General features: G+C 42.6%; 1 protein-coding gene across 4 annotated transcripts in view; it reads left to right on the top strand.

Annotated features, from left to right (window-relative positions):
* Positions 1 to 24,786, top strand: part of Scg5 (secretogranin V) — a 67,518-nt gene that overhangs the window by 36,846 nt on the left and 5,886 nt on the right. The window contains exons 3-4 of one of the 4 annotated variants that reach the window (XM_004669721.2): positions 14,790 to 14,939; positions 16,587 to 16,696. In XM_004669721.2, the coding sequence (XP_004669778.1) occupies positions 14,790 to 14,939; positions 16,587 to 16,696 (260 nt within the window). Of the gene's footprint in view, positions 1 to 14,789; positions 14,940 to 16,583; positions 16,715 to 24,786 lie in introns of all 4 variants that reach the window. The other 3 variants (XM_045156227.1, XM_004669720.2, XM_045156225.1) reach the window with 3 other exon arrangements.

The raw sequence follows: 24,786 nt of genomic DNA, 5'->3' as shown, positions 1-24,786 counted from the left end.
CTTAAAAGTGAACTAAAAAGCTCTTCTAAAATAAACAACACTGCTTGTGATCCTAAATTGGGACCACATGTCGATGCGATGGCTACAAGTGCAGTACACCAGACTGTGCGATCCTGTTCGCGTGCCTGCAAGTACACGAGGGGAATGTTGCCTCTGGTCTCAGAGGAGCCCTGGGGTTCTCCCTGCCAGCCTGAGGGGAAAGGGCAGACGAAGAAAGAGAGGGGAATGAAAGCAAATACTTTTCAAGACAAAGTGTCTGACCAGTTTCATTTCTGTATCTGCCAATGGTCATGCCAGTGCGGACCTCTCCTGAAGGGACAGGTCAGTGATAAGGGTGGGGCCTCTGCCTGTGTGGGCTGCGGGCACAGTCCTTGTGAAGTACCAGGCTCAAACCAAGCTGAAGTCTCATGCTAATGGGGGACTCCCAGGTGCAGCTTTCATAAGGTCTTCATCAGAAGATGGCACTTTGCATCGATGTAGCTATGTAGAGATTAACCACAGTCCTTCCAGTAAGTAAGCCTTGACTATTCTCTGTAAGTAATCTCAGATAAACTCCTTACTTCACCAAGAAGGAGGTGCGGAGAATCATGCCAGCAAACTGCCTTGACTAGCCCCTGCTGTGAGGCAGATCAAGGAAGAAGGCACTTAAACATGGATTCAGCATGTTGTTCTTCTCAGTTAATTACCAAGTGCTGTGTACTTTGGGATCACATGTCAGGAGTGTAGAGAATGTAGCTATTGGGACATAAGACCTCCTCTCTGCTCTCCTCCTTTTCCTTTTCCTTCTTTTTGAAGTAGGGTCTCACTCTAGCCCAGGCTGACCTGGATTCACTATGTAGTCTCAGGCTGTCCTTGAACTCACAGCAATCCTCCTACCCTGGCCTCCCAAGTACTAGGATTAAAGGTGTATGCCACCACACCTGGCTAAGGCATCTCCTTTCTAAACAGCTGATGCTAATAGAGGGAAAAATCAAGCTGATAATACTGGTGTCTAAGAGTGACTGAAGGATGATGCTCATTTTGTCATACTAGGAAATCCATTCCCCCCCCCCCCCCATATACTCATGGTGTGTTCTGCCAAAGGGGCACTTAGATATGTGTTGAAGTGAACATGTTTTGTCTCCTATAACTATTCATCCTTGAGAGAGGGATTTTTCAGTCTTGGTGGAGATAGGGAGACCTGCCCTGGGGGAAACAAATTAAGGAATGAGCTTAGTTATTAATGTCATTAGTTTTATATTGATAAAGAGGTACTGATGTTATCCAAAAGCTCAACTGCTTTGAGCTGCCGTTGCTCAAGGTCCAAATGTAGATAGCGTGGCAAGAGGTACACAGGAACCCAAGCCCTGATGTCAGGAAGCTAGTAATGTTCTTTCATGTAACTCTGTTATCTATGGCTTCTCAGCTAATTAAAATAGTTGCTTTTCATGAATAAGTTTGGATTTTAGACCTCTCACTTCTAAGCAGCAATCAATGCAAGAAAAAGTACACAGAGGTGATTTAAGAATAGACATGAACTCAATTCTTATTTTCTCTTGGGTATCTTGGGTTTCGGGAAGCAGAAACTTGGCTATGTACACACATGGAACAATTTAAATGCCACCCTTATGTTAGCCATGTCTTCCTGGCTTTCCCCCCAGTAATAAGATGACTTTACTGGCTCCCTCAGCCCTCTGTCTCTTCCTCTGCCTTCTTCACTCCAGTGGGGATGATACTATGGAGGACACAGCCTGATGCCATGTTAAGGAGAAGCAAGCCAGGCACAGTGGCGCATGCCTTTAATCCCAGCATTCAGGAGGCAGAGGTAGGAGGATTACTGTGAGTTTGAAGCCACCTTGAGACTGCATAGTGAATTCCAGGTCAGCCTGGGCTACAGTGAGACCCTACCTCAAATCTCAAAAAATAAAAAAAGAAGCAGCCACAGCCTGCGCAGATACTCACCTCCAAGTCCTCTTGTCAAGCCAAGCATGGTGGCTCTCCCCTGTGATCCCAGCAGCCGGGAGGCTGAGGAAAGAGCATCACTGGGAGTCTGAGGCTAGCCTGGGCTATAGCGTGAGTTGCAGGTCAGTCTGGAGCTAGAGTGCGATCCTGTGGCAAAAACACACAAAAACCTTCTCATCATGAAGAAATGATTGCATTTTTTATAGAAATGTACTGACCCCAAGTCATGAGGAGAAAAACAACCAGCAAATTTACAGAACAAGTGAGACTTTGCTGAGTACAGCTCTGAAACACCCTTTTGTTCAAATGCCTCTGCTCTGAGGCCTCTGAAGGCGTCATTCGAAGCCTCCTCTGTTCTGCCCCAGTTTGCACTGCCCTTTCCTAACGACAAGCTGGGAGTCTCTCCTTCTCATCCTCAATTTCTTCATGTGTAGTCTGTCTTGCACCTTCAGAACACTCAGAGGTCTGAGGACAAAAGAAAATGAAGTCAGACCTTCTTTGGAATAGCCTATGTAGCTGCTTCAGTCTCTCACACATTAACAAAAGAAAGCTGGTTATGGCTTTACAAATGGTGTGTGGAGACTCTCTGGAGAAATGAAGGACAAGTTTGCAGTGTATTTTTAGCGTCTACTGCTTGTGGTAACATAAGTGAAAACTGCTGGATCCTTTCCCTCCCACTGAATGGCTGGTATTGAGGAGCGCGTGCCCACTCCCTGCCAGACTCTCCTCATGGAACTCCCTTTTTATGAGGTGGGTGACTGGCTCCTTGGCACCAGGCTGCCCCGCCACAATTCTCCTTTATTGCTCAGCACTGATGCCCAGCTGCATAACTACATAGAGAGCCCCGGCATGGGGCAAGGGCACTGATGGAACTCTGCTGGCTGCAACCTTGTCAGAGTGTTCCCAAATTGTGAGGCAAAGTCTGCAGGGTAGGGGCTCTGTCTGGATGTGCTCCTGGCACTCAGACATGAAGTAATCATGGGAGCAAAGACAATGGCTGGCTGCCCATCTCAGTCTTTCCTGGTGCCTTGCTCTGCAGTGGTAAGCTGAATCCCTGATCTCTGACACTTTTAGGTCCTCTGAGGGAGCTGGAATATTACCAGAAGCCCCAGTTATTCTGACAAGTCATTCGGCCAGCAGTTGCTCAGGAGCCGAAGCTAGTCTTTAAAAGATGGAAACATACTGGAGAGGGTATCGATGGGCTACATAGGCCCCATATTTGGACTGAAAAATAATACTGGAGCCCCAGATGCCAAAATAGCACCAACTTGTTGCAGGACTTTAGGCAAGTTACCATCTCTCAAAGTCACTTTCTTTTGAGGATGAGTCCTTGTCCACTAACTTGTCCACACTAGGATGCTGTTTTTAGTTTTATTTGCTCTCTCTGTCTCTCTGTGTGTGTATATGCATGCGTGTGCAAGTGCAGGTACCTATTAGGAGCATACTGTAAGCAGAGCAGAAGCAGCCAACCCCACAGTGGCGATATAAGCGGACATCATGTGACTAAGTCACGCTCGCATAAAAGCCAGAGGTTCCAGATACTGTCACTCGACACAATGAGTATCTTTTTTTTAAAAAATTTTTTAAAATTTATTTATTTATTTGAGAGCGATAGACAGAGAGAAAGACAGATAGAGGGAGAGAGAGAGAATGGGCGCACCAGGGCTTCCAGCCTCTGCAAACGAACTCCAGACGCGTGCGCCCCCTTGTGCATCTGGCTAACGTGGGACCTGGGGACCCAAGCCTTGAACCGGGGTCCTTAGGCTTCACAGGCAAGCGGTTAACCGCTAAGCCATCTCTCCAGCCCCACAATGAGTATCTTGATGGTCACAGTGTTGATTCCTGTGACAAGACTTCTGTGCAGCCTGTGAGAACCCTGGAGGTCATCACCATTTGTCCCAGAACTCTGCTTGCAGACCAAATTTCCTCGTGGGTGAGCTGCCTTGGGGGTTAGGACAAGAATAGGTAAATGAATGATTGGTTATGCAAATGTTAAGAGCGTGAATAAACTATTTCAGCATTATTACAGACTTGCTGCTGATTGCTCATGACAGTACTTCATATCCAGAGGCCAAAGAACATCAGGCATCCTTCTCCTCCACTCTTCCACCTTATTTCCATGAGACAAGATCTCTTACGGGCTGACTTACTAGACTGGCTAACCAGTAGGTCCCGGTGATTCCCAACTCCTTCCTCCAGCACTGGAATGATGGGCATGTCTGGCCACGCCCGGCTTTTTGCGTAGGTGTTGGGGATTGAATTCAGGTACTCATGCTTTGAGCAGCAAGTACTCTTTCTAGCTCCTATCTAGATGCCTTAAAAGCAAAACTACTTTTTATGAGGAGAGATTGAGAGTTTGTCAGGGCCTCTAGCTACTACAAATGAACTCCAGATGCATGTGCCACTTCGTGCACCCAGCTTTACATTGGTACTGGGGAGTCGGACTTGGGCCATTGAACCAGGGTTGGCAGGCTTTGCAAGCAAGGACTTTTAACCCTTGAGCCATCTTCTCAGCCTGGCCTAAGATGCCTTTTAAAATATTAAATAATTGGGCTGGAGAGATGGCTTAGTGGTTAAGCACTTGCCTGTGAAGCCTAAGGACCCTGGTTTGAGGCTTGATTCCCCAGGACCCACGTTAGCCAGATACACAAGGGGAGCATGCGTCTGGAGTTCGTTTGCAGTGGCTGGAGGCCCTGGCGCACCCATTCCCCCCCTCCCTTTTTCTCCATCTGTCACTCTCAAATAAATAAATAATAAACAAAAAATTAAAATATTAAATACTTTAGTTGGGCATAGTGGTGTATTTTTATTTTAACTTTTTTTTTTATTTTGAGAGAGAGAAAATTGGCATGCCAGGGCTTTAGCCACTGTATTCCAACTCCAGATGCTTGTGCCACCTAGTGGGAATGTGCAACCTTGCACTTACTTCACCTTTGTGTGTCTGGCTTATATGTGATCTGGAGAGTTGAACATGAGTCCTTAGGCTTCACAGCCAAGCACCTTAACCGCTAAGCCATCTCTCAGCCCTGGTTAATTAATTTTTAACATAAGTTTTAATATGTCTCATTCTCCTGAAGGCCCTCCTTGGTAGGGTTATTGGTGTTCCTGAAAATGGTCCCCACCAGTCCAGACAGGCTCATGTCATGGTGTGGTAACTTCAGACTCTTTGAAGGACATCATTTTTATCATGAGGACTTGCCTGCAGGGGATGTGTTTACTTCCAATTCTGCAGGATTCGTTTGCATGAGAAATGGTACTATGGTAGCTTCCTGGCGCTGGTGAGAGCATGGGGTTTGGGAGATGGCTCAGTGGTTAAAGGTGACTGCTTGAAAGTGGAGCATGTCTCTTTAGCCAGAGTTCAACTTTAAGTCAAAGGCCTTCCATTGCACCTGCAGCTCCATTATCTAATGCCTCTAATGGCTCTCAGCAGCCATACTTGAACTGAAAAATTACAGAAATCAGGATTGACATCATAGGGTGCTCACAGCACCTATGTCCATGGTAAAGAAAAGTAAGGGGGAGCTTGCAGAGCCTAGATCCACTTTCATTCTATTTATAATTGTGCTACACCTCATTACCAAGAGTTGGGTATTGCTAGGATTGCTAGCTTCTAAGGAGGGAGGAGACAGGAACTTTAAACATCAGCTGAGGCCATTTAATACACATATTATTTCATACTTTCAAATGCCCTGAGAGAACACTGTAATGGCACTATATAGTCTTTGAGATTAGCAGTGACAGTGCCACATTATCAAGAAGAGGCAAAGTCACGTTTCTAAGATACTCTTTTTTTTTTTTTTTTTTTAATTTGAGAGTGACAGACACAGACAGAAAGACAGGTAGAGGGAGAGAGAGAGAATGGGCGCGCCAGGGCTTCCAGCCTCTGCAAACGAACTCCAGACGCGTGCGCCCCCTTGTGCATCTGGCTAACGTGGGGCCTGGGGAATCGAGCCTCGAACTGGGGTCCTTAGGCTTCACAGGCAAGTGCTTAACCGCTAAGCCATCTCTCCAGCCCTAAGATAATCTTTAAAGTGTTACCTACAATTCTATGATGGTTTATAGTGATTGTCAACTTGACAGAATCTAGAGTCACTGGGAGGATTATGTAGTCTAAACTGCAAGCTTCAGGGTGTGCCTGTGAGGGATTATTTTGATTAACTTAGCTGAGGTGGGAAGATCCACTTTAACAGTGGATGGCACCATGTCATAGGTCAGGGGTCCCTGGAACTGGCTGAGCTCTTATCACTCTGCTTCCTTATGGTGGACTTAATGTGAAGCTCTGCTTCATGCTCCTTCATGGCCTTTCTTGCCACGATGGACTGTAACCTGGAGCTGTAAACTGAAACAAGCCCTTCCTTCCTTATACCGATTTTTGTCAGGCATTTTGTTCTAGGAACAAGAAGGTAACATACAAATTCCTAGTGACCAGGTTCCTTTAAGTGGTTATATTAGTGAATGTTGATCTTTCTAGAGAATATTCAGTCATCTGGATACTGCAGTAAAGAGTGAAACTTCTATTGGAAACCTCTGTTTGGATTTTGCTTTTATATGATATTTAGGAGAATCAAATGATATCAAGGTAATATGTGACTCTAAGAAACAGCTTAAAAGTTAACCAACATTCCAGAAAGCTCATGACCATTCAGGGTTAGGTAGAACTTGGGGGATAAATTAATATTTAGTTTTTACATTTCCATTTACTAGATACTGGCATCTAAGCAAAATCCCCTAAACAGGAGAAGGAATTAGACAATGACAGCAGTTTGTAATTAACCAGGAAAATTCTGTTTAGGGTCAGTGAATATGAGTGCTAGACTCTGACAGGCATGCTCAGAACTGTTGCTATGTTGAGAATGGACAAGTCTAGGTAGGGAGCTGAGATGGGTGAGACAGTGAAGGCAGGTTAGACTGCCCTATTGATCTGGCATTCTTTTTTTCTTTTTGGTTTTTCGAGGTAGGGTCTTACTCTGGTCCAGGCTGACCTGGAATTAACTCTGTAGTCTCAGGGTGGCCTTGAACTCATGGCGATCCTCCTACCTCTGCCTCCTGAGTGCTGGGATTAAAGGTGTGTGCCACCACGCCTGGCTGATCTGGCATTCTAAAAAGCATGGGTAGAGGAGGAGAATCCAGGCAAAATGAAGGGTGGGGGCAGGGTATATAAGAGAGAGCTGGAAAGATTGGCAGAATTTGATGGAATGTTCTAGCATAGGTCTTATTTTAAAAATACTTTAATTTAATTTATTTATTTGAGAAAGAGAGAGAAAGAGGCAGAGGGAGAGAATGGGTGTGCCAGGGCCTCCATCCACTACAAATGAACTCCAGATACATGCATAAGCTTGTGCATCTAGTTTACATGGGTCCAGGGGAATTGAACCTGGGTCCTTTGGCTTTGCAGGTAAGCACTGTTACCACTAAGCTATCTCTCCAGCCTTAGCATAAGCCTTATTAAAGAGGCTTATGGGTTCATCTACCCCCATTGCCTCCCAGCATCTCAACTAAGTACAATGCCATTACCATGATAATACAAAGAAAATCTATCAATGAATCTGTATCTAGAATTTGGAATAGTGGCAGGGTATCTATTTTACTATATAAAGTTTATATAAATGGGGCTGGAGAGATGGCTTAGTGGTTAAGGTGCTTGCCTGCAGAGCTTAACAACATGGGTTTGATTCCCTAGTACCCACAAAAAGCCGGATACACAAAGTGGCACATGCCTCTGGAGTTTGTTTTCAGTGGCTGGAGGCCCTGGCACACCCATTCTTTCTGTCTCTCTTCTCCCTCTGTTTGCAAATAAATACATAAATAATTTTAAAAGTAAAGTTTAAACCAGGCATGGTGGCACACATCTTTAATCCTAGCACTTGGGAGGCAGAGGTAGATGGATCTCTGTGAGTTTGAGGTCACCCTGAGACTACATAGTGAATTCCAGGTCAGTCTGGGCTAGAGTGAGTCCCTACCTTGAAAACTCAAAAAAATAATAATAATAATAGTAAAGTTTATATAAATGCCCCTAGGCTTAAAGCTCACTTGACAAGAATTCAGTTTCTTCCAGTGAAAGTTGTAGAGTGTCATGGGTGTGGTAGAAACAGATAAATAAGTCTCATTACATGACAGAATTAATTACCTGAAGTAATTTCAAGGCTATAAGTAAAAAAAAAAAAAAAAAAGTACCATCTTTACAATGATATTTTTTCTCAAACCATCAAATTTTGGAAGCCTTATGGACTTGTGACTTGTCTCTCTTGGGTGCATTGCTAGATATCTTATTTTTACTCATGTTGTGGCCGCCCTAATCCTGATCCTTGCCACTGCACTCCTAAGTCTCAGAGGCAGTCAGCAGGCCTTAACCTCTCTCCAGTTTATCCTTGCACAGTGCTCTGTTGTCTGCTACTATCTATTGTCTGTGAGTGGTGAATTATACTGATATATCTTACTACATTCCACTGGTTTATTGTGTTGACCCTGCATAACCAAGTAGACTAAGAGGCAACTGGGAAACAGGAACCATTGCTTTCACAAGCATGTTTGTTTGTGGTGTGCATGTCTGTATATGTGTGTGTTCTGATGTAGCTAGACAGGCTGGCTAGTAAGCCCGAGGGATTCGCCTTTGTCTGTCCTTCCAGCACTGGGATTATAGGCATGTGCCAACAGACCTGGCATTTTCATCATGAATCTCTTTTAAAATTTTTAATTGACAAGTTTTAGACATGTGCATGCCTTCCCCCCCACCCCCCAAGGTAGGGTCTCTCTGTAGTCCAGGCTGACCTGGAAATCACTCTGTAGTCTCAGGGTGGCCTTGAACTCCTGGTGATCAGCCTCCTAAGTGCTGGGGTTAAAGGCTTGATCATAAACCCCCACTACCTTCTTTTGTCCCTCCTACCACTGACCCCCCCCTTTTCTTTCCAACTGGGACCTCTTCAATTTTGATTTTTTTGGCCCTCCTGTGTCATACGTGAAGGAATGTTGATGGGACCAGTATTGTGTAGGTCTTGTGAAGGCAGCAATAGATGCTCCAGCTCAGTTCCAGCTTGATTTCTCAGTGTCCTGCAACCAAACCATGTCACATCTGGTATTTCACATGCGTTCTGGGGATGTGATCTCAGGTCTGCACACTTGTAGGGCAGTCCCTTTCCCTACTGAGCCGTCACTCCAACCTGCTTTCACTCATAGAATCATTGGTGTGTTGTTTCATGCCCTAGGTATGAGCCACACACATCTCCTTGACACTCTGTTGCTTCCCAATTATGTGATACATACTTTACAACTGGCATGGGTGTGTTTCAGGTGTTTGTTTTTATATCCCTATGACCATAAACTATATGAAAGTAGCATCCACTTTAACCAAGTTAACTGTTGACCCTCTAATACTTACTCTAGATCTTGATTATATAGAATGTGCTCAATAAATATTTTTAAATTGGTTCAATAACTAATAATGTTTAAAAGGTTTGTTTGGTGGTTAATGCAGTTAATATAAGGTAGTTAAGGAAATGAGATCAGTGGGCCAAATGACACCCATACCATCAAACATTTTGGCTGACTTCTCATTAGATATAATAGATTAACCTATTCTAACCATTCTAATGAACTAGATAACCCACATTTGTTTGGCTATGCCACTACATAATTTTCAAGTTATTTTCTGTTCATGTTTCTATAATGCACAGGGCCACTATCTATTCTATCCATAAATCTCTATTTTTCCTACCTCAGTGAGTATATCTGGGTTTGATGCCATTAAATGTGGTTAGAAAAGAGCTTGTGTTCCAATATATCTGCCTGGTTCTAAACATCTGTGGCTCCTAACAAATGCTGCATTCATTTTGATGGCACTGGTGTACAGAGGTAAACACGGCCCTGGCAGGCCTTCCATAAGGGAAACTGTGTTTGCTTCCTTCATTAATTACTGATGGAGCATTAAGACACCCATTCCCCCTGAGCCAAGTTGGATAATTCCTGGCACTTAATGCTAGGGTGCTTTCAAAAATTGAGACATGTCTTGACACACCAGAGAACATGCCCCACAACAAGTACAGTGGTGGCTGTGGGTGCCAAGATTTCACTGAGCTTCAAACATATCAGTACCCAATGGTCTGATATGTTACCTTAATCTTTGGAGTTTTTTAGAAAAAAAATTTAAATTAAAAAAAGTATTTGCAAGCAGAGAGAGATAGGCAAGAGACAGATGGAGAGAATGGGCATGTCAGGGTCTCTAGCCACTGCAAATGGACTCCAGATGCCTGTGCCACTTTGTGCATGTAGCCCTACCTGGGCACTGGGGAATCAAATTCGGGTCATTAGGCATTACACACAAGTGCCTTAACCACTGAACCAGCTCTCCAGCCTCAGTTTTGAATTTTAATGTGGAATAATAAACACATACCCCTCAAGTAACTCAGAAAACAATGACCATAGTAGTTGAATAAACCTTCAGAATGATACAGCAAAGATAAAAATAAAGGAATAAGAAAGCAATGGAATGAGTTTACTAACTAGTAGCAGAAATACAAATCAAAGCATGATTTATGAACTAAATTTTTTCTTTCTTTCTTTTTTTTTTTTTGTTTTTGAGATAGGGTCTCTCTCTAGCCCAGGCTGACCTGGAATTCACTCTGTAGTCTCAGGGTGGCTTCAAACTAATGGCTGTCCTCCTACTTCTGCCTCCCAAGTTCTGGGATTAAAGGCATGCACCACCACACCCACCTTTTATGAACTAATTTTTATTTGCCAGTCAATGACTAATAATTAAAATGAAGAATTTATACCCTTGGACATGCCAATTAGCATACTATCAAACTAGTAAAGTAAACATTATATGAAATAAAGGACTGACAGCTTATTATTAGTAATGGCAGATTTAGCATGTGGTTGTCATATTTAAGATAAAATATGATCAGGGATATAAAAGAATATAATTAATAATGCTAAATCATTGGTTTATTTAGATATTTATGGTATATAAAACACCCTACTTTAAATATCCACATTGAAAATATAAAAATGATAATGATAGTATTCTATAAAGGAAATGCCCTTTTTCCAAATATATAAATTTTGTATGCTTACCCACTTTCAGTGCAAAGCAATGAAATATAATATAAACATAAAGCAAACAGTCCAGCATCTTGGTTGTATCTGAACTCTAAAGCTGAAAGTCTTCAGGGTGGGGAGATTGCCCTTTTAGGTTCAACTTTTTTTATTCATTTAGTTGAAAGCATAGAGAGCAGGAGATAGAAAGACACAGAGAGAATGGCCACACCAGGGCCTTTAGCCACTGTAATAAGCTCCAGATACACGTGCCCCTTTTGTACATCTGACTTTACATGGGTACTGGGGAGTTGAACTCTGGTGGTTAGAGTTTGCAGGCAAGCTCCTTAAACACTGAACCATCTCTCTACCTCTTAGGTTCAACTTTAATCAAACATAGCAAACAAACAATGATGTATACATGCTTCAAAGAGACACTGCGATGGAGCCATGATCATATTGAGCATATTTCCATTCCCAAAACAACAGTGTGCCAATTCAAAGAGGAGATGGCTCAGACCAAAAGTCAAAAGTGGAACCTGTTATGCAGGGAAAAGCTCGCATCACTTGGCTGGACTTAGGTATGATGACCCATGGCAAAATCATGCCCTTTGTGGACGTGGAAGCATAACACTGTATTCATCATATTTGGCTCTAGATTCAAGCATTGACAAAGGTTGCCTTTTGCTTTTGCATGAGCTCCTTCATGGACAACTGTCTGCAGGATGTCTCTGCACTAAGGTAGCCATGAGTGAGGTCTCCCATGTTCTGATACAGTTGAAAAACAGGAAGTCCTCCAAAGAAGGGGCCTGTTCTCTGTTGTGAAAAAAAAGTTTTCTGAAGCTTATAAAGTGTTAGAGCTATAAGAAATGTCCAGAAATTGAAATACATTTGTGTTACAGTAAAGTGATGCCATGTAAGTTGTTATTATTCATGTTTGGAGCAGTGTATGTTTGGAGCACTTAGGAGTTTGTTGGAGGCATGAATCAAATGGAAATGGACAGAATTATTTGACAGATGCTCGTGGGCTAACAGGTTAACTATTTTAAACACAATAAGTAAATAGCATATGGATTAGAGCTTATTTAAAAATACAAACCAAAAGAAATATCCAAGTGTTGGTAGTACCTCTGAAATGGCAATAATTTTATAAGTCCACAACGACAAGAAGAAATTACAAAGGAGAATAAAAGCATATCGGACTTTGTAGTATCAAAAGCTTATGTTAACAAAATACAACCACATCCAGAATTCAAAGTCAGACAACATGTGAAAATGTTTGCGGAAAGTGTGACAACCAAAGGCCTGATATCTTTATTATGTGCAATGTTTGTACGAATTGATAAGAGAGACATTGTAATTCCAACAGCATAAGAAGATATTTATAAATAAGAAATTAAAACTAGCAACTGAGCATGTGGGAATGATTTAATTGATCTGGCACTTAGACACACATTTTTTCTCAATTCAAATAAGCAAGAAAATATAAAATCTTTTTATGAAACCCAATTCTAGTGAGGATGTTGTAAAAATAGTATTCTCATATTTTGATGCTATTTTGTAAATTAATACCTCCTTTTTGGAAAACATTGGCAGTATACTATCATGAGCCATAAAAATGTTTATAGCTCCTTAACTTAGTAATTTGACTTCTGGGAATTTATCCTGAGGAAAATTAATCTAAAAGATGGAAAAAGTTAAATGCTTAAAATAAATTAGGAAATATTATGTCTCCCAATAGGAGAATAGTAAATATGTCATGATACACTGTGTGCACAAGACAAACTACATAGTCTTTTATGAGTACAGGAATAGAGTAAAGCCATGAAGACTACAGATGATTGTGATTTAATATGAAATGAAAAGAAGATGTACCTACTGGTGTGGTAGTGGCATGACAATTGTGGGGGCAACTGTGTGCTGACTGGAAGGAATCCATGCTTAGTACTGCAAACCTAGTCAAGAGCTTATGACTGAAAAGGTCATTAAGCACTGGGGCAAACGGAGTTACTACTGTTGTTTGACTAAGTGGATATGATGTGCACATCAAATTGCCCCTGTTGCAGTCAGGTTCGCATTGCTGGTAGAAATCACCCAACCAAGAGCAGATTCTGAGAAAAAGAGGTTTATTTTGGTTTACAAGCTCAGTGGCAGGGGAAAATGGTGGCATGAGCAGAGGGTGGACATCACCCCCTGGCCAACACAAGATGGACAATAGCAACAGGAGAGTGTGCCCAACACTGGCATGGGGAAACTGGCTATAAAGCCCATAAGCCTGCCCCCAACAATACACTGCCCCCAGGAAGCATTAATTCCCAAATCTCCATCAGCTGGGAACCTAGCATTCAGAACACCTAAGTTTATGGGGGGCAACTGAATCAAACCGTCATACCCCCTAAAATTTATATTATGTTTATGCTACAGATTAGTGCTGTTCTCACCATTGGCCAGAGAAGCTTCTCTTTGTAAAAGGTGGTGGATACAAGGGAGACTCAAAACTCACCAAAGGGCTGAAAATAAGTGACTGTTGAGTGCTTAGTGCTAAATGAGATATCTCTAGCATGCCCTTCAAGGTTAGGGAACACTCTAGAAGAGGGTAGCAAGAATGATGTAGGAACCAGAGGGTGGAAAGGAGTACATTGGGACACTGTCCTCAAAACATAAAGCAACCATCATATTTATGACCTCATAGTGGCTGTCAGTTTTCATTACCTCCACAGATCTCCATAATATTGAGCCTGTCAACATTTTCTTTTTGGTTTTTAGTTTTTTGAGGTAGGGTTTTGCTTTAGCCCAGGCTGACCTGGAATTCACTATGTAGTCTCAGGGTGGCCTCAAACTCGTGGCAATCCTCCCACCTCTGCCTCCCAAGGGCTGGGATTAAAGAAGGGTGTGTGCTACCACATCCGGCAGAGTCTATCAACATTTTGATATGGGTGAGGAAGGAGGGCAAACAAAGAAGATATCAAAGTAAGAGAGGGGGCTGGAGAGATGGCTTAGCGGTTAAGTGCTTGCCTGTGAAGCCAAAGAACCCCGGTTCGAGTCTTGATTCCCCAGGACCCATGTTAGCCAGATGCACAAGGGGGCACATGCATCTGGAATTCGTTTGCAGTGGCTGGAAGCCCTGGCACATCCATTCTCTCTCTCTCTGCCTTTCTCTGTCTGTCGCTCTCTAATAAATAAATAAAAATAAACAACAACAAAAAAAATTAAAACAAAAGTAAGAAAGGGACTACTTAGAAAGAAGGGGTTCAGTGGAATGGGGTGAAGGATGAGGACAAAAGAAGGTAATGGGAGGGTATTATGATCAAATTACAATATGCATGTATAAAAATCCTCAAAAAGAATAAAGATTTGTGTAGAAAAAGATAAACAGAGCAGAACAATTGGGGCAAATATGACTTTTTTCTTCTTCTTCTTCTTCTTTTTTTTTTTTTGCATAATGTTCTTTCCACCTCATATACCTTGATGGCTATTGCCTCCCATTCTCCTCTCATACCTGCTCTAAGCTTTTGTTGAGCTTCAAGTCCTACTCATATGTGCCAAACATCCAAGAGACCTTCGTATTCACCAGCCAAGTGAAACTCCCTTCCCCACGCTCCTTCACGTTGTCTTGGCCTTTTGGTAACAGACATGCATGATCTACTTCACATGGAATTGATGGCTAGTAGTGTTCATTTCTGTGGCTGAATTTCTAAACCCCTGCAGGACAGGAGCTGTTTGAGTTTGATATGTTCTCTCCCCACAGCTTAGAGCACCTTGCTTTACCTGTATATTCTGCCTGAATAAATGTTAAAGTGAGTTTTGTCACACTGCAGGTGGAGCTCACGAGGGTCTTCAGCACCTGGGTCCCTTTGGCAACATACCGAACATTGTGGCAGAATTAACTGGCGACAACATTCCTAAGGACTTCAGTGAGGATCAGGGCTACCCAGACCCTCCAAACCCCTGTCCCATCGGGAAAACAGGTAACAGACATGCACTTGTGTTCCCATGGAAGGAAATTGGAAATTCTGACACTACCATGTGGGCTATTTCTGACAGAAGATATGTCTTTGTTCATTTAGAAGCCTCTGTCTTCCCTATGGTACAGACCTCCCATGCTGGGGTCCAACAACCAAAGAAAATTAGTTGTGACCAAGTCAACATAGGGCTGCTGCATGGGATGTCAGGAAAACCTGAATCGCTGTTGGGCATTAAGCACTTCAGCCACTTTTTACTTGTTGGCAGGGTTTTGGATTGGAAGGAAGAAGCTCAGCTCAGAGTTTGGAGAATAAGCATGTCTGTGGGTTTGGGAAGGTTGATTATTAGCTATAGTGGGATCCCTAGGCCAGTGACATCAGCATTGCCTGGGAACTTACTAAAAATGAAGATTCTCAGATCCTACCCTAGAATTATTGACTCCACAGATTGTGGGTGTGGGTCCCACCCATCTATATAGGAACCACCCTTGTACACATTAAAATTTGAAACCCACTGTTATTAGACAATGGAACGAGATCCAGTGTGAGCCAGTGGTACTGAGTTCTAGTGTGGACCACAGCATGTGTTGTAGACAGCTCCATGTTGCTGGGATGAACATCCAGCAGACACAGATAGGAGGACTGATGTGAATTCAAGGCCAGCCAGACTAAAGTGAAATCTTACTTCAAAAAGGGGAGAAGTGCAGAGGGGTACAAGGAATACAACTCAGTGCTAAAGCACTCTCCCAGGCTGACCTGGTACTCACTTTGTAACCCAGACTGACCTCAAAGTTATAGCAATCCCCCTACCTCAGTCTCCCAAGTGCTGGGATTATAGATGGGAGATTCCATGTCCAACTTGAAGTGGTTTTCTTAAAGAGCTCACCCAAGAGAAAACAGTCTTGTGTAGAAATATATTACTTAAGGAAATACTTGCAATTATTTCAAACAAAGCATTTTAGTAGCTCTTCACAATACAAGCTTATTTGTCACTCATGTGACATCCTATTGCAGGTGGGCAAAGGGAGGCAGGTGGCTCAGCCTCCCAAAACTGCCATCTTTACCCTTGGCATCCACAATTGCCTTGGCCAGCAACATACAGTACATATACCAATTGATAGGGTGTAGTAGGGGAAAGCAGAGCATCCTGAACTGTTTGTTTGTTTACTTTTGGTTTTTCAGGGTAGCTCTTACACTAGCCTGGGCTGACCTGGAATTCACTGTGTAGTCTCAGGGTGGCCTCAAACTCACAGTTATCCTCCCACCTCAGCCTTCAGCATGCTGGGATTAAAGGCCTGAGCCCTAAGCAGTTTTTATGAGACAAGCCTGGAAGTGGAATACATCACTGCTACCCACATTCTATTGGCCCCAGCTCAGGCTCATGACTCCACCTGATTGCTAAGCAAGGCCAGAAAATTAGCCTAGTTGTATGCCAAAGAAGAAAGGGAAGTGGGTTTGGAGAACAGCCAATAGTTCTCTGCTCCAGAAATGAGAGTTTGGGATGAGCAGTCCCATCCACCAGGGAGATTAGAATCTAGAGGGAAAGTGACTTGGAGTGTCTGATGTGAGGAGATGCTGATGCTTCTGATAAGTTAACTCCTGTTTGAATAACAAATGCTCAGGCCATTCCTCAAAAATCTTTGTTTGTAGCAGGTGATGGATGTCTAGAAAACACCCCTGACACAGCAGAGTTCAGTCGAGAATTCCAGTTGCACCAGCATCTTTTTGATCCAGAACATGACTACCCAGGTCTGGGAAAGTGGGTGAGTCCAGTGTCAATGGCAAGTCAAATTCTCACTCTGAACTTCTGAGGATACTGATGCCAGAGATGAACAGTACTTGAGGAGGGGGAGAAGGAAATTTGTTTAGAAGTTGGTTTTTCAGAAATCTCTGGTTGAGGGGGACTTTGTGCAATTATCATTCCAAACCACACCCATGTGTCACCTCTTCCAGAGAGACAGCAATGAATACCCATTACATTGCTACATCTTTCAAAGGCTTCTGTTTTATTCCACTGCACAGCCTGTGTTGTACCATCCTCAGATCTCACCAGTGTTTTATGCCTCTCAGTGGGACTCTATGAAAAGTAAAGGACTTTTTAAAATAAGGATACAAGCTGGGCTTGGTGGCTCATGCCTGTAATCCCAGCACTTGGGAGGCACAGGTAGGAGGATTGCTATGAGCTCAAGGCCAGCCTGAGACTACATAGTGAGTTCCAGGTCACCCTGGACTAGAGTGAAACCCTACCTTGAAAAAAAATTTTTTAAAAATATATTTTATTTATTTATTTGAGAGAGAGAAAGGGAAAGAGAGAGAGAGAATGAATGGGCATGCCAGGGCTTCCAGCCACTGCAAACAAACCCCATATGCATGCGCCCCCTTGTACATCTGGCTTACGTAGGTCCTGGAGAGTCAAACTGGGATCCTCTGGCTTTGCAGGCAAATGTCTTAACTACTAAGCCATCTCTCCAGCCTGAAAAACATTTTTTTAAATAGTAAAATAAGGATACTGAGGAAAATCCTGCAAATTTTATCTCTAGAGGAAGGGAGATAGTCTCTGTATATCTCTGAGAAACCAAAGAAATGAAGATATTCAAACTTAGAAACAGCCATATGTAATTCTTCCTTCTGGAAAGAGAAGAACTTTCCATATGTGAAGCTGTAAGCTTGCTGTCAGTCACATGCAGCTGTGTGTGCAGCCGACAGCAAAGGGAGTTGTATAAGCACTTGGAAAGAGAAATCATAACTGCTTGGCACCGGTGTGCTAAAAACAAGTTTTGTCAATTTGATCTGGTTGATTCTTTCATTTACCAGCATTTTTCTTTTACTTGCCAGTTTAATGAGGGAAAATGAACCTGGCTTGGTGTACTTGGACATGAGTAAGGTATCTGACAAGATCTTTTATGATCTCGCATTGAAAGTGCTGGGGAGGTTGATAGAGCCTCAGCAACAGAATCTCACCCAAAGGGAGCTTGTTAAAAAATCCATGTCAGTAGAGGGGTGGTGTTGCATATGGTATCCTGCATGGCTTAGCACTACCCCATGCCACATTTTTATCAATGTTTGTAATAAAAATATAGAGCACACACTTATCAGATTCTCAGTGGATGACACAGAGTTGGAAGGGCTAACACTGGATGACAGTTGGGATTCAAGATGATCCCAACAGGCTGAAGCAATGAGCCAAACATGATTAAAATGGAATTGGGGTATGTCTAGGTTCCTGTGGTTGCACCTGTGTAGTCAAGTGCTGAAGCCATGTGAGAACAACAGGGAAATACCTAGGAACATTAGTTCACACATGAAAGTAGGTGGTCAACGCATCTTTGTAATGAGCAAATGAATGTGTCCCAGTAGATACTCCAAACTGTCTAAGCCCTCTGACCTCCTCAGTCTGTTTTCAGCTTGTGACTAGGAAGATGGGTTTACTTCATACTTTACTGAGCATTTGAAACCTTAAAACTGAACTTTTCTCTCTCCACTTCATTGCTTTTGGGAAGAAAATCTCTCCTCATTCATAATCACTTCCAGTTTTTTCTAGTATCTTTCTTCCCCTTGCATAATGTGTTCCCACTACCCTTAGCACACTTCTCCCAAGTTAAAACACTCAAGTTAATTTTTGCATCTCTAATTTGCATCATTCTCTCTCTTTTCCGTTAGGGAGAATTGGTTTGTGGAACCATTTTCAAGCTGACTGGTACAGTTTAAATGTATTGAACTAAAGAGAAAAGTATTCTAAATAAGAGGTTGAGATTGTGAAAGCTTCCAATGGAATTTATTATAAAAGAATATGAACAGATTTTTTAAATGGAGAAGGTACTAAAGACAGGAAGAAAATACCAAAAGTAATTCTAATTATGGTGGCTATAAACATAATGAGAGAAGATAAGAATCAATGACATTTAGAAGGGGGAATACTAAATAGAATTTTTATATGGCATACATACAGCCTGAGGAAGACAGATGTGCCAAGCCTACATGAAATATGTGTTATAAACTTTTCTTCTGAGGGTATTTTTTAAATGAAGAAGAGAGGAACAGAGAGAGAAGGAAAGGCAAGAAAGGATCAGGGGAAAGGAGGGAAAGAGCAGTCCATAGACAAGCCCTGGGAAAGAACCTACATGGAATGGGTCAAACATTACTAAAGGTGAGGTTCAGCAAGGAACAAACAGAAGGTACCCAGCCTGCTTTGTTTCACATACTATGCTAGGTGGTCAGTGTATACTATTCAAGAAATGGTTCTGCTCTTCTTTACATTGAGTGTTATTGAGATTAACAACATGGCAATAAACTCAGGGCAGCTTTGCACTGTCCTGGCAGTCCAGTGAGGGCCAGGTGCCATGGCTGGGAAAGGTGCAAGCTAGACAGAGGAAGATGCAGGGTCAAGGGCCAGTAGCTCTGACTGGTCCTTAACCATTGAGTAGGTTGAAGCACTAAGAAAGGCAGCATGAATGTCGTGGGGAGAGGAGTCCAGCTAACTGGGAGGTTGGATGTGAGAAAAAGAAAGGAGACTAAGAAGAAACTGAGTGAGAAGAGTCCCACTGGGAAGGAGCAAGAGAGATGTGTACTTCTCTTTCCAACATTTCCTCCCCATTCTTAGAAAACTTCACAGGTTTCCCTCACCAAGTTCCTCTCATTCTCAGCACTTGTGCAAGGGGCTGTCCACTCTTGGCTCTTCCTCCTCTCAGTGCTGCTTTGTGTTTTTCTGTCACCCCATCCTTTTTCTACATCACAGCTACAGACCAGAATTTAGGACCGTAAGTAAAAGATAAAAGTGCTATCACTGATCAATGACCAGGAACAATGTTTACACACCTCTTATCAGCTGTAATTATGTGTTTGCTTAAACTTAAGTCCCCTTGTTTATTTTCTCATTACCACCTAGCAGCATTTGCTTGCTCTTCACATGTGAGTGTGAATTGAGTATCTCTTGCTTTTCTAAGCTGGATCCACAAACCCTCCTCAGTCTTTTTTTTTTTTTAAGGGATTGTTAAGTTTTTTTTTTTTCAAATTAGTTATGTACATACTGTGTAAATAGCCATGTTGTTACCATCTTTATCCTCTTCCCTGTTCTCCTGCCTCTGAAGAGCCTCTCCTCATTGGGGACTGTGGGTCGTGCATTGTGAGGGTGGCTATCAGTTATAGGGAAGAGGCAATGTCTCTGTGCATAATGTCCCAACTTGTGGCTCTAACAGTCTTTCTGCCCCTTCTTCCACGAATTTCTGTGAGCCATGTTGGGTTCATTTTAGGTCTGTTTCAGTGACGAGGTCTTGCGAGCCTCTGTATCTCTGGGTATCTGGGTATCTGGTTTGGTAGGAGTTGAGTGTTCTCTGTGTCCTTCACCCTTGTGCTGATACTAGGTTCACCAAGAAAGCAGCACTCTTGCTCATCTCCACAATTACTCCATGGTTTCAGCTGGAGCCCTGGTGATGTGCGATGGGCTGAATCACTCCTCCAGTTTTGTGTCCATCTGAAAAAGAGAAGCAGGTTCTCCAAAGGAGAGTGAAGTCAGGGGAACAAGTCAGAACCATATAGAAAAATCAGGTCCACTCTCCACTTTCAAGCTCCTACCAATCTTGGGCTATAATAGGGCCTACCTGTACATTCCCTCTAAAGTAGTAATGGTTATCCCATTTATCCAGTGTTGACTTCACTCTCCTTGGTGTTTTTATAGAATGATAGTCCCAAGCTTGGGTGCAGCTCCACAGTCTGTTAACCACAAAGCAGTCATCTTCCCCAGCCAAGCTGCACACAGACCCTGCTGCCTTCCCTGGTTTTGATATTTGCCGGAGCTGAGCTGTGTTGCTAACAATGATTCACGCATTACAAATACAGTGTCTATCATGTTTCCTGCATGGCTCTTTTCTTGTTAATGCATCAAGACACATTTAGTAAATGCATGTCGCATACTTTCAGGACCCTGTGTTAGTTAGGTAATAATATAATAAATAAATCATAATATTTATGAAACATGCTAAATGCCAGACACTGTGCTGATGTTACCTCTGCCATCTCACCCAATCTGCCCATCCTTATCATTCTCATTCTATTTTTTAAATATCTTATTTATGAGAGAGGGGAAGGGGGAGAATGAATGAGTGAATGAGAATGGGCTTTTTACCAAGGCCTTTGCCACTGCAAGTGAACTACAGACACATGTGCTACTTTGTGCATCTGGCTTTAAGTGGGTACTGGGGACTCAAACTCAGGCTTTCAGGCTTTGCAGGCAAGCGCCTTAACCACTGAGCAATCTCCCCAGCTCCCATTCTCATCTATGGGAAAGAAAATGTGAGGCTGGGGAGCTGGGCAGCCTGCTCTACATCCCAGAGCTGGTGACTGACAGAGCTGTGAATTAAGCTCATCACCTGACTCCAGGATTCTTTAAAAGTAGAGTAACTTCTACACTGTTTTATGTTTCAAATTAATGGCTAAATTGTCCAGACTTATAAAGTACTGGCTGCCTTTCTGGAGAGAGTATGGCCCAAAGCTGCTGCCAGCCTTCCCTTCACAGGCTTGCTGCTAAGTGTGATATGCCTGGAGAACACTGTCAAAAAGCTAATGTGGGCCAGACATAGTGACACACGTCTTTAATCCCAGCACTCTGGAGGCAGAGGCAGGAGTATCACTGTGAGTGTGAGGTCACCCTGAAACTACATAGTGAATTCCAGGTCAGCCTGGGCTAGATTGAGACCCTACCTAAAAAGTACAACAACAACAACAACAACAACAAAAAGAAACTGTCTCCTTCTCCAATGGTTCACACAGCTTTTTTTTTTTTTTTGAGGTAGCCTCTCACTCTATCTAGCTCAGGCTGACCTGGAATTCACTGTGTTGTCTCAGGGTGGCCTGGAACTCATGGCAATCCTCCTACCTCTGCCTCCTGAGTGCTGGGATTAAAGGTGTGTACCACTACGCCTGGCTGTCACACAGCTTTTCAGAAATACTTGAGCAGAGCCCAAACCCACGCCATAGGACATATGAGGGGCAGGGTCCTTTTGTTCATCTTGCATGAATGCCATGTTTGATGAGTTCCTTGACCCTCAGCTTGTTTGTTTCAGGCTTCCTGTGGTTTGACTGGAGTTATGCCTTTAAATTTTTTTCTTTTAGGGCTGGGTAGATTGCTTAGTGGTTAAAGGTGCTTGCTTGCAAAGCTTGGGTTCGATTCCCCAGTACCCAGATGAAGCCAGATGCAGAAAGTGCCACATGCATCTGGAGTTAGTTTCCAGTGGCAAGAGCCTCTGGAACACCCTTTCTCTCTTTCTCTCTCTCCCCTCCTTTTTCTGTTCAAAAATAAAGAACTTCTTTTCCTTGGCACATAATAATTGCACGTATTTGTGGTACACAGTGTGATATGTTGATACGTTTACTTTATATCAAGGAAGCACATAATACCAGCTGGTCCCATGATTAGTACCATTCTCTTGTTAATGTGGTGTACATGTTTCTCTAGTATAAATTTATAATTTCACACTTAAAATTAATAGTAATTTGTTAGAAGATACTTTGAGGCTATTAATATTCCATTCTCCATCAAACTTTTATCTAATAATTGTCACCTGTTGATTGTAACTATAGTAGTTGTAAAATGGTAGCTTTCTTACTCTCTTGTTCTTCCTGCATTTGCTAGTTCATATCCTCCTCCTAACATGTTTTCATTTGCTTCTTTACTGCTTATAAGTGTTTTTATTTATTTAGTATCTCCATGCACTCATGCACTCCTGCTCTTAGTTATTTTTGATGTTTGATTTAATCAGGAACTTCTTTAAGCTGGCTTTCCCCTCTTTCTGACATGACTCTATCATTCCTTTGGACACTTCTTTACTTTGTGGTCCAGTCAGATATTCTAATGCTATTCATCTTTGTACTTTCCATACCCTAGCTCTAGAATCAGGTCTCCAAGAATCTTCCCCATCCATTAGGAGTGGGGTGTGAAGCAGAAATCTCGATGGCGCATTGGAAAGCCTTTTATACCCTCCCTCAAGCCTGCTACACTCATGGAAAACAGCTCACTGTGCCCCACTCCTGAGCCCACCCCTGGAATCAATCATGAATGTGTGTCAGAGAAGATGGCTGATTGCTTCTCGTTCACTTTGTATACTTTTTTCACTCATACCACACTTGTCAACCCTGCCTTGAAATCAATAGTCACAGGGCTAATAGAAAAAGCCCAGTCACTGTCACACAGGGGAAGAGAAGCATGAACACGTTGGTCCTGACCTCAGTGCTTGGGGAAAGCAGGGAGCGTCTTAGAGAGGAAGGCTTGCTAGAACTTGGTGCATGTCTGTTTGCCCATCTCTTGTGGGTCCTTTTCCAGGACTCTTCAGTGATCTGCTTTTCCCCTTCTTTCCTCTGTTCCTTTCTTTTCTCCCTTCTTCTATCTCTTAACTTTCAAAACACTCAGAGGGAGAGTTTGCATCATCTGTTTCATAAAGACAAGATCTTTGAAAGGAGGTGGAAATGATGCTACCTTCACCCCATTGGTGGTGCTTGGAACGGCCCAGGGGCGTTGGGCAATTTGCTCCATGGCACCACCTCTCAGGCCTGTCTGCACTCTTTCTAGCTCAGACAAGTGAATAAGATGATGTATATGAACAGTCACCCTCCCCCTTCCTGCTTTCCCTCCATCATCCTCTGCTGGCTCTGGCATGAACATCTGGGACATTCTCTTTGCACACCAGTTGTTTACATTCAGAGACCAATATTGGGTCAATATATATTGTCATTCTTCACAGGAATGATCAGATGGCCTGCCTCTTCTCCCTTCTGATCCCTCCTTGATCCATCCCCCAAGTGAGCCAAAGATACGGACTGTGGCCAGTGCCAGCTCTTCTCCTTCTCTCCTGGCACAGCTTCCCTGCATAGTTGAGGTTGGACAAGGAATGCTCATTGTAAATTGCAGATGGGGTAGATGTTAATGAACAATGAAATGACAAAGCTCATTCCTGGCACTTGTCATTTTTACTATCAAATCTACCATTTAAAAATCTGCTGATAACCAGACAACTCAGAGAAGACAAAAATTGTATGAAGTGGTTCCTTACCAAATCTGTCATGTTCACTTTCTAGAAGTCACTATCAAAGTATTTCAACTACCTCAAGATGAATGGCCTCTTTTATACATTATTTTCCATTTTTAAACTTTTTTAATTGAGTTTGACTATTTATTACAAGACCCCTAAAGTTACAGCTTTCCTCTTCCTACCAACAAAAATAAGGGGAAAAGATGCAATTTCTCCATACTTTTCTACTAAGACATGAGTTATGATTTAAAATTTTTTTATTAGTTTTGTACTCAGTGAATACAGTCAATTTTTTTTCTTTTTTCTCCACTATTTAAAAAAAATTTTATTAGCATTTTCCATGATTATAAAAAAAAATCCCATGGTAATTCCCTCCCTCCCCCACAGTCAATTTTTATTGACAACCTCCATACATATAGACACCCCTACCACTTTCCTTTTCTCCCTTCTTTCCAAATCCTGCCTCCACTGCATTCCTTCTTTTTTTTCCAAGTAGTTTCTCTTCTATTTTGAAGTCATTGTTTTTTTCCTTTTATTATTCAGGTGTTTTTAAAAAATATTTTTTATTCGGCTGTAGAGATTATTGAGTGGTTAAGGCATTTGCCTGCAAAGTGATGACCCAGGATTGAGTTCCTGGTAACCACATAAATGCAGATGCACACAGTGGTACATATCTATGCTTGCAAATAAATAAATAAATATTATTTTTTATTTGTGTGTGTGTTTATGCATGTATAGGCCCAGCAGGTCTTTTGCCCCTGCAAACAAATGCCAGACGTATGGTGCGTGCCTTTAATCTTAGCACTCAGAAGGCAGAGGGCACCCTTCAGCTA

This window comes from Jaculus jaculus, chromosome 8 (assembly GCF_020740685.1).
Source record: "Jaculus jaculus isolate mJacJac1 chromosome 8, mJacJac1.mat.Y.cur, whole genome shotgun sequence".
Lineage (NCBI taxonomy): Eukaryota > Metazoa > Chordata > Mammalia > Rodentia > Dipodidae > Jaculus > Jaculus jaculus.
The sequence above is the reverse complement of the archived record's forward strand: the minus strand, read 5'-3'. Positions and strand labels throughout refer to the sequence as shown.